A 10,471-nucleotide genomic window follows, 5' to 3' on the forward strand; every position below is an offset into this window, starting at 1 on the left:
ATCACTACCAACTTTTATTTAATAATTAATACCTTTAGTATTATAATATATTAAATCATTTATTTTCGATCTATGTGACGTTTTTTTGAATTAAGGTTGTGGTTATTAAGATATTTGCAATAAACAAGTAAATTTGAATTATTCAAGACAGTTTTTGACCATTTTTTCATTACATTTTAATGTATTAGATTACTACAAATAAATGGATTTTGATAATTTTAATTCAAGTTTGTAAAGCAGAATTTTCTAAGCATATAAAGATTTTTTTTTAATTTTTTATAATGATAGTTGTTGTTTAATAAGTGGTATACCGTTACTGTCCCGCCTTGCTGGGTGTCCCGCCTTGGTGGTGCCGACCTGGCGCAGCCAAGTCGGGATTTTTTACAAATTAAATTCAAGGTAACCGACGATTAAGAAACTTCATTCTCCTTTTTTTTTTTTTTTTCTTTTTTTTCGTACTGCATTTTTTCGTTACAAAATATATCGCAAAGCATCTAAGAAAGCTACTTCGAATATTTATAATATAAACACTCAAATCGATATCGATCTTTTCGAATCGCATCAAGATTACCTTCGGTTAAAATAGTAATTTAGATTTCCGTAAACGCTTTTCCGTAAGCATAAGTTTCGTTTAAGAAAGCTTATTTTATTTTTCAAGACTTTTTTCGAGACCAAGTAATAGCTTCCCGAGCAGATGGCAATCGATATGCAATTATCGCTAGGTGTTTCGAGAATTCTTTTCTTTCGCGGTTCGTTTTCCGCATGCGAGAGATCGAAATGCTGTTCTGATAGCTTCGGTTCCATAATTAGTTGATTGAAGTTCAAGAGCAAAAATAAAGATATCGCTTCATGAAACGAATCGATAAAAAAAATAAGTTAAAAGGCAATTCCAAAGCTTATTAATTAACCTCTTCTTGCGGAATAAGCAGTTGTCGATCGCATCGAGTTTTCTAAGAAGTTTAAAATTGATCGCGAGCTAAACGAGTTTATCGAAAAGTATAAGAATAGTTTTCTTAATATCTTCTTCGAACCGTCCGAAGTGTAGCTTAATCGAAAGCAGTCTTGATAAGAATTCATTATTCGATTGAATCGGATAATCTCTTGTAAGCGAATACGTCGTTTTTCCGGTATTTGAATCATAAAAATTATGAAAGGATCGGTGGATTCAATAACTCATTAGTATCTATTATAGCCATGAATGGATTGAAAACGGATCGAATACATATAAGTTCTGAGCAAAAAGAAGGATTCTAAGCAATACAAAGGATGAGTAAAGTCACATGGCTTTCACTTTAATTGGCTTGAAACCTTTGTATACTCAATTACTACCCTCTGCTATACCCTCTGGAATCGGCCTATAAAAGACACATTTAATTAGGGAGAGAGTAAATGATCAGTGCTCAGGCGCAGCATGACGAGAAGCTGTGTGAAACGCTGTGGATCACATGAACCCTAGGTACTACGTAGGTGGTGTGGCGCGCGTACTGGGTGAAAGTATACGGTAACAGTCAGTGCGATGATTATTATTAGCTGCACGACTATTTATAGCCGACGTAGAAATTCCAATCACCATTTAAAAAAAAAAAAGAGGTATATCTTTCTTCTTGCACTCGCTTCAGGGTTAATTCACCATCCTCTTCTTTTGCAAGCAGCGAGCTTGTTCCCTTTTTTCCTTTCTTCAGCTCGCATCATTAAAAAGACTTATACAAACACGATGCTACGATCGAATTTAATCTTCGCGATCTTGCTAGCCTTGAGCTTCCTCTTTAATAGGGCTCAAGGATTAATGGAGAAAAAAAGAGTCATTGGCTATGCAACGCTTTCCGATGTAAGTTTGACTTGATTTGTTCTATACAGGCTGATACTAATTATGCGAATCATAGGCGGATGTTTCGCGCATTGGTCAGAAAAACGGGTTAGAGATGGTGAAATCCTTGAAGTCCGCATTCCGTAAAAAATCAGGACTCGGCTTTTATCTGGGTTAGTTGATCTATATCGAACGGTACTCATTACGAGGAGCTAATCATTCAACTAGTAAACGAAGCTAGCAACTTGAAAAGCATAGAAGGCTATCAGTATTGTATTATTGAAGCGAAGGAGAAGAAGATAGAACGTATAGGCAAAGTATACATTCCGGAGTATTATGTAAAAATGACTCCGAATGGTAAGGAGAAACATTACTTATGGGACGAAGACGAAGAAGAATACGAAGAAGCCATCGTGGATTACATTGAGTCATTAGATGCATCGATATCAGAGCCCGAGAAAGCGCTGCGCTTTTCATTGGTTGAAGATCCTATCTGGCAGTTGCGAATGGTTATTCCCACGGAAGCGGTAAATAAGGGTCGTTTGGGATTAACTGGCAAATGCTTTCATTCAAAAGATAAGCTGATGAAATCTTCGAAGGGGGTTGTTGATTGGGAGGCTTGGGGGATTGAAGGATATGATGGATATGACGAAGAACCGGGCTTTAATCCATTGTAAAGGAGTGGCTCGAGTTGTATATATTAGAGGTAATGTATATTGGAAGTAATGTATATTAGAATTAATGTATATTAGAACTAATAGCTAAGATAATACTTGGCCCGCTGGTCGCGGGCATTTCTTATACGGATGGATAGACAGCCCTGCCACTGCCAGATCCCGCCTCCACTCATCCCACCTGGCCCAGGCAGCCAGCCAGCCGAGCCGAAATGCTCTTATGACGAGAAGCCCAGCAAGTCTACGAAACCGGACGTTCAGGAGCTTGAGAAATTAGCGAGGAAAGCCCTCGGCGATACGATCCATCGGCCAAAAATCTCAACTGTTCAAGCCGGCCTTTTGCTTCTCCAATACACCGACACCGACTCGGCGGAACTGACAGCTCAATTAATCAGCGTTGCTTATGGTCTTGGACTGCATCTCGATGCTTCAAATTGGAATATCCGGGCTGGGAGAAAGGTCTGCGAAAACGGCTCGGCTGGGGTCTCTACATGCAAGATAAATGGAGTAGTTTGGGGAGCGGACGTCCAGCTCTGATCAGCTCTGCCAACTGGATTTTGGAACCCGTTACTGATGCAGATTTCCCGGAGACCATCGAAGATGATCAAGAAGGTTCAGAAGGGTCGGATTCTATTTAGTCACATGATTACTCTGTCGGAGATCCTGGCTGATATCCTCGACACTGTTTTCCCAGCAAGAATAACCAGAGGTAAATCATAGACATCTCGGTTCCACTTCAAATTGTCAGGCTGATACCGCCCCCAGAAATTGCGACCGCTGGCGCGAACGGCCTTGCCATTATCCAAGAGAATGTCAAACCCGTTCAACTTCGATTGAAGGAATGGTTTCAATCTTTCCAGACTGTCCGTCGATAGAAAATACGGACGTTACGAAACTCAACTCGGTTGGATATCTGAGACTTGAATACATCGCTGCCAAGATCTCACTCCATCGACGTATTCTCCTCTCCCTCTCACCATCCACTGATCCGCATCTTTACCCGATCTGACGCTCTGTAGCCCGTGAACGATTCGTATTTGCTATAGAATTTGTCCAGTCACTGAAACCGCAACACCTATTCAGTCTCTGGTATTTTGCGTCCCCTCAGAGCTTCGCCTTGGTTGGCGTCTTTGGCACCTTACTCCTCTCTATAGTATCAAGCTTAGAGGATGTAGAATTCTACCGCAGAAAACTCAGAGAGTATCGATGGACACTTGAAATAAACAGCGAGAATGAGGCCCGATACATGAAACCTGCGATGGCCCTGCTTGATGCGAACTTGGGGTTGCTGAAAGAAGCCAGCCAATTTGAGAAGTGAGATAGATGGCCACGACTCGAGACACAGATGGCTCCATCATTCAAGGGAACAGACATGGCAGATCGTGATACCACGTTACGTACGTACAGAGACGAAGATCTTTTCTTTGCGGGGGGGGGGGGGGGGGGGTGAAAGAGCAAAGCCAGGAAATGAATAGCGCTACATGTGGCGTTGAAAGCTTCCCTCCCGACGGCCAGGAAGGTGCTGCGTCGCACACATGTTCGTCGTGCGTCCAGGCCCGCGGCGCTCTTATTATATATACATATATACATATATACATGCTTGAGAGTTTCCCCACAACAACAACAACAACAACAACAACAACAACGTTGACGAGGTTCTGGAACGCGTCACGGCCGCGATCCACGAGACGAAAGCCAAGACCAAGACCCGCGCCCAAAGTGCCGCCGCCAACGGCTCGCACCGGATCGCCTGGACGGAGCAGTACCCGCCGACCTTCGGGAGCCGGCTCGTCTGGGTCGAAGCTCGTCGTATCGCTCCGCCCGCCCGGCCGTGCTGTACTCCTCCCAGCCGGCACCGACGTCGCCCCACCGGTCCCGGAGCGCGTTCGTCCTGCGGAAGGTGCTGCTCGTGGGGTTGTGTGTGGGCATCCTGGACGTCACCAACTGCTACCCGCACCTCGCCCCCTACTTCCAAGTCGAGCATGCGATCGATGCGGCCTTGCCCCCTCGCCTGGGGGACTTCTTTGCGGCGTTGCACCTGTCGCTCCTCTCGCCGCGGCTCGTCCGGATCTCCATCCTCGGCCTGCCGCAGGTGGCCACGCTCACCTTGGTAGGAGCCATGACGTCTTCTGGGGCCGGGTCGAGAGCTGGTCCGGCATAGTCGGCCACCATCCAACCGCCGTGGCTCACCGGGTCCTGCGCGGCGTCTGGGGATCCTGCGGGCACCAGCTATTCCGAAACGGAGGTTGATCTCTCCCCGCTTGACTTGATTCAACAAGAGAGGCCATACGAGAGCATCGTCATCATTGCTGACTGCCTGCCTGCCTGCCTGCCTGAAACCTGGGATTCTGCAGATCCTGACGGGCCCAGGAAGAGCCTTTGCTCGCGCCCTGGACTGCCCCTCGTGGCTCATGTCGCTCCCTGCGTAGGAGGCACCTTTCTGCGTCTGGCGTCTCGGGATGCTGTCGCGTTCACCTACCGCCTGTCGCAGCTCCAGGTGTCCAATACCGGTTTTTTTATTTTTATTTTTTTGGTTTTGTTTTTGGGGAGTTTCGCCCCCCCCCCCCCCGCTCCCATCCCCCCTTCCTCTCCTCGCTTAACCAAACCAACCAACCAACCTCCTCCATCCATCCTCTCATCATCATCATCATCATCAACAACTAAACTCCTTCGTAAGGTAGGTATCAACTCTCTCTCTCTCCCCCCCCTCTCTCTCTCTCCCTCTCCCTCCCTCTCTCACACCCTTCCACCACACCCTCTCCCCCCCCCAAACATCTCAAAACCCCCCCCCATCACCCTCCCTATCAATCATAAAACTCAACAAATCAAATCAAACCTTCCTCCTCCTGCTACTACTCCTACTCCTACTCCTACTCCTACTCCTGCTCTACATTACACCACACCACACTCCACCACACCACACTCCACCACATCACACCACATCACACTACACCACACTCCACCACATTACACCACATCACATCACATTACACCGAGCCCCTAACGAAAAGTAAGTACTTGGTTTACCTAGTTGTAAAGTTGAAATAAAAATATATATATATATATATTTTTTTTTAAAAAAAACTTTCACTAGCTTTCACCGTCGCTTCATTCCAGCTCAGCTTGGACGGACGTCGAGCAGGACGGGCAAGAGCGTGCGTGCGTACGATACCGTACCGGAGGGGAAGACGCCTGGAGAGAGCGGCAAGCGGAAAGCGGAAAGCGGCAGGCGGCAGGCGGCAGGCGGAAGGCGGAAACGGAAACAGAGGTACGGGCCGTCGCACTCAGCCCATGTCACAAATCACTTATTCCCAAATATCACATCCCACAGCTTCAAGACACACTAGATAGTAGAGAATTAGAGTCCTGGGAATCCTATATGCATTCCCTACCGCTTACGCAAGCAAGGAAGCAATCAAGCTCTATCTTTCGCTGTCTCTCGGTATGTTTTTGGTCTTTTGACCGCCGTCTATGTACACCGGTCTCATCCATCACGGTCCGCTCCGCTTCGGTCCACCATCCGCACCATCACGCTCGCTCGCTCGATTACCAGCCTCGACCAGGTATCGTCCCAAATCCAACACTGCATACCCTCCGCGACACCCTCTCCCGTGTCCCCGAAATATGCCTCTATAACTACAATTAGGAATTGAATACGGAGAGAAGAAAAGAGTGAGAAGACCGTGGTGCTACCAGTCCCCCGGGAAAATCACCAAGGGGGCTGGCAGGCCCACGCGTCAAGGTAAAGAGATGACTACCGCATGTGTGCTCGCAAGGGCGGCTCGGGCATGCTCAAACGCTCGCTGCGATACCATCCATGGACTTTTGATGGGAGGCACCAGCGACCTCCCGTGTGGTAACACCGTCTGTAACTGTACAACGCCGTGGTGACGCCTCCCACAAATCGGGGTAGAAGCGTCCACATCCTGCATGGAGGTTGACGAATTAAAAGAAAAGGGTCGTGACATTCGTGTGCGCAAGGGAGAGAAGCGCCGTGTTAGTCGGGGTTGGTGGCGCGGAGGATGCCCGGACCCGAGGCCACGCGGCGGGAATAATCATGGTCGTCCCGGAGCGTGTTGACACTCTCGCGGCTCTTGTTATCTCCGCGCTGGTACACGGCCGAGAAGGGGTCCAGACGTTGGTCCACGGGGATCAGTCGGCTGCGTCTGATCTCTTCCGCCTCTCCTGGCTCCCACTGCTCGATGACTCGTCGCCCATCGGTCCCGAGCACGTAGCGAGAATTCTCGCTCATCGTCCGGGACGGGATGGTTCCTGCTCCGAGGCCGGCTGAGCTGCCCTTCCGGCTGAGATCGTCCGCCGATGCAGCTTCCCTTTCTTGCCGACGCTTTCGGAGAAGGAAGAAGGCCAGAGCCACGAGGAGTGCCACCAAGGCACAGAGCCCCACCGCAAGTCCAACTGCTCCGCCCGTACTCAGGCCAGACTTGCCCGACTTGGGTCCGGTGCCGGGGCTCGAGGGCGCTGCCGCGGTTTGTATGAGGGTCATGGTCTTGCCCGGGGCATACTCGGAGAGGGATGTGACAGCTGTCGGGGTCCACGCCGAAGAGGAGGAGGTGACTCTGGATGAAGGGGGGGTGGTTGTCGATAGTAAGGTAGTAGTAGCTCGAGTCGAAGGGGGGGAGGTGCTGGTCTTCACACAAAGAGTGGTTAGCATTCGCTCAAGAGGGGGGACCCGCAGAAGTGCCTGCCGCACGCAGACAATTTCAAAAAGGAAAGCAATGCCATACAGGAGGAGCCGAGGGTGTCGCAGTGATGACTACGGTCACGGGGGCGGGAGGGGGTGCTGGAGGGGAATCTTCCGCGGCCTGTTATACGTTTGCGTTAAAATTTCCCTCTTCAAGGCGCTCAGAGTCACAGGATTTCGGTAGGAATAGAAGAAGACGCTGCAAACCAGCTGGGGAGGGATTGATGCGAGAGGGGAGAGAACTTACCGGAATCGGGGTGGCAGCGGGAGCACCTTTGGTGCCTGCGGGTTCGTTGCCGCCAATCTCAAGGTAGGTAAACAGGTCGTCTCCTCCACACAAGTCGTCGGGGAATCCGGGGCATGGCTTCGAACACCCGGTCGTCGTGGTCGCCGGCACATAATCCGAGCACCAGCAGTAATTGCCCTGGAGTACGGCAAAGGCGAACGGCTGACTCTGGCCGGGCACCTGGATCCCGTTGCAGTAATTGGCACATATGCTGTTGCTCTGGTAGACGCTGAAATCTAGGGGGCCAGGTTAGCTATCAAGCACGCCGGACTTTCCACCACCATCACTGGAGAAGCTGCTTACTCCTTGATCCGCTGCCCGTGTTCAGATCCGAACAGTATTTGGTCTCGTAAACGGATTGTGCCTTTGCTTGCGGAAAGAGGGCGAGCAGGAAGGCCAGCGTGAGGGCCAGCGATGCAGAACAGCAGTGTGCGAAGGCCATCATGATTATATTAAAGTCGAGCTTGTGGTCCGGCCGCCTGCGAGTAAGTGAAGGTGTTCGGGTTCTCGGTAGTCGTCGGGTTGAGATGACGATGTGCTGCGAGGAGGGCGCGAGGAATGCAAAACGACGGGAGGATGAGAATATCAATCAAGGTATCCCATTGAATCAATGACCAACCAACGTTTTGGACCGTCGACGTGTGGTTGGGTGAATGGCAGGTCAAGTCGGACAATCACACAGGGGCCATGTCACCACCGCCGCCGTCGTCGTCGTCGTCGTCGTGGTTGAGGTCGTAGTGGTGGTCGTGGTCGTGGGTCGGTGGTCGATGTGGTCGTCGACCGGTCGCCGGTAGGAGAAGCAATTGATTGGGAATCGAGGCCGACGAGGAAACGAATGTGGATGGATGGGTGGGGGGGGGGGGGGGGGGGGGGGAGAAGAAAAGAACAGCAAGGAAAGGAGTGGTGTGGATGTAGCCGGTGGTGGTGTGGAGGTGGAAGGGTGAAGTGGAGAGGTTCTGGTGAGAGGTGAGGTGGTGTGATCAGTGGCTTGGGTGAGAGAAAAAAAAAAGAGAGAGCACGTGCGGGCGAGAAAAAAGTGGGAATCGGTCAGGTCAACGGCCGTTGGGATGGCTTTTGCTAGCGCCGGTCCGGGCTGGTCTGGTCTGCACCCAGAAGCAGGAAAAAAAAGAGACGCCAGCGAACAAAAGCCCCCTTCTTCTCCCCCTTCAGCAGGGATGATGATGATGATGATGATGATGATGATGATGATGATGATGATGATTAAATAGGTGGGTGGGTAACGATTCACGGAGGAAGGTCGAATGACACCGTCGACGGTCAAGGCGATGAGAGGCCCCAAATTCAACCAACCGGGCCGAAATCTTCACCCAGGAGACCAGAAACTAAGCGGGAGCCCGATAAGCAGTAGTACTACTACTACTACTACTACTACTACCACTGTACGTACTACTACAACCAAGTAGGGGCCCGGGATCAGCAGCAGCGAAGTGTAAAGAGTGGACAAGATGGGGGGAGTTCGCCGGATGGGGAAAGGCCGTTTTGGAGAGATGAGATGGGAGATGGGAGATGGGAAAGGGGAGATGAGAGGATGTCTATATATAGATCAAGCGATGGATACATGTATCTATATATATCTCTATATAGAAATGTGTGTATGTATCTCTGTATGTATCTACTTATCTAGGTATCTATGTACTTGAGGTGATTGACTCCCGGTCCAAGCCGGGCCGCAACCTCTGATGCAGATCAACTTCAATCCCTTTTCCTTCTCCTCTCTGCTCTACTTACTAGTAGTACTTATCAGCCCTCTCAGGCCTCGGGCTTCCCTCCAACCTTCTTCCTGCCATCGTGGCCAAGCCCCCCGCCATGACATGCCATGCCCGCTTATCCGGGGCCACCCCTGCCTCTCAAGGTCCAGCATCTCCGACTATTGGTCGAAGGGTCGATTAGCCGTAGCCCGGATGTCGGATCATTCTTGTTCGCGCATCTTGGTCTCGCCTCATTGGCCGGGCAGCTCCAGGTTGAGCTCTTTGGCAAATGACTGAAAAGGGACACCGGGCGTCATGATGGGCTTGGCCGACAGCAACCAGCCTCGATGTGTGGAATGCGGGTCGGGAAAAGCTTGTCTCCCGCTCCACCAACCAATCGAATCGAATCGAACCGACCGATCAATGAATGGATGGGATTGGATGAAAGGATCCTGCCTGCCGATCCACAGGCGCCCTTACTGCTTTTAGCATTGCCGAGATTGAGACGAGCCGCCGCTCATCCATCCCGCCCGTGGAAACCACCACCGCCGAGCCGACCAACAGCTGTGGGTCAGGGCAGGGTGGATAGACAATTGGAGGGAGAAGAAGACGTAGAAGAGAAATAGAAGAGAAGAAGAGAAGAAGACGAAGAAGACGAAGAAGACGAAGAAGACGAAGAAGACGAAGAAGAAGAAGAAGATACTACAACAAACCCCCATCCGCCCCCAGCCCAGCCCACACCAGATCCCGGAACGAGACTCTTCTTCTCCCTCGAACACGAGCAAGGGAGAATCGATAAGATTGAATGCCAACCACACAATCATGCACCCACGCCAAAGCCAAACAATCAGCCGGAAATCGACCTTCTCAAAAGCGTTAACCCTTCATCCAGTGCGTAGGTACCGGTCCAACTACTACTGTACTAGTAGGCGTCCGACTATCTATGCATATACTAGTACAGTAGTAGTACTACTAGTAGTAGTATGCATATGTCCCGAGCATATGCAAGATGCATGCACACACGCATACCGTACATACTACTACGTAGTACAACTACTGTATCTACTACTAATTAAAGATTCCGCCCCCAGACTCCCAACACGGGGGAAGGGACCTCTCAACATTCGGCACCATCGGCACTCTCGGTACTTTCGGGGCCCGGTCAACTCCCACTTCCTACTACGGACGTAGTACGTAGTACGTAGTACTATGATATCGGTACCTACCGTCGTGATACCCGCCCCCGAGCCCCCTGAGCTGCTGCCGCTGCCGCTGCTGTCAGGGTTCTGGGCG

General features: G+C 50.3%; 2 protein-coding genes across 2 annotated transcripts; one reads left to right on the top strand and one right to left on the bottom strand.

Annotated features, from left to right (window-relative positions):
• Positions 1 to 1,714: 1,714 nt before the first annotated feature.
• L3040_006260 (uncharacterized protein) lies at positions 1,715 to 4,642 on the top strand (the record flags this gene model as incomplete). Its single annotated transcript, XM_066157115.1, has 9 exons — positions 1,715 to 1,828; positions 1,884 to 1,980; positions 2,036 to 2,334; positions 2,626 to 2,940; positions 3,061 to 3,190; positions 3,247 to 3,344; positions 3,501 to 3,514; positions 3,565 to 3,795; positions 4,177 to 4,642. The coding sequence occupies 9 exons, from the start codon at positions 1,715 to 1,717 to the stop codon at positions 4,640 to 4,642; spliced, it is 1,764 nt and encodes a 587-aa protein (XP_066011354.1).
• A 1,836-nt stretch (positions 4,643 to 6,478) lies between these two features.
• On the bottom strand, positions 6,479 to 7,914 carry L3040_006261 (uncharacterized protein; the record flags this gene model as incomplete). Its single annotated transcript, XM_066157118.1, has 4 exons — positions 6,479 to 7,129; positions 7,227 to 7,304; positions 7,431 to 7,705; positions 7,773 to 7,914. 4 exons carry the CDS (start codon positions 7,912 to 7,914, stop codon positions 6,479 to 6,481), a joined length of 1,146 nt encoding a protein of 381 aa, XP_066011355.1.
• Between the last annotated feature and the right edge of the window lie 2,557 nt (positions 7,915 to 10,471).

Source organism: Drepanopeziza brunnea (genome assembly GCF_022702325.1).
Source record: "Drepanopeziza brunnea f. sp. 'multigermtubi' strain 214-2 chromosome Unknown ctg10, whole genome shotgun sequence".
NCBI classification, from domain to species: Eukaryota; Fungi; Ascomycota; class Leotiomycetes; order Helotiales; family Drepanopezizaceae; genus Drepanopeziza; species Drepanopeziza brunnea.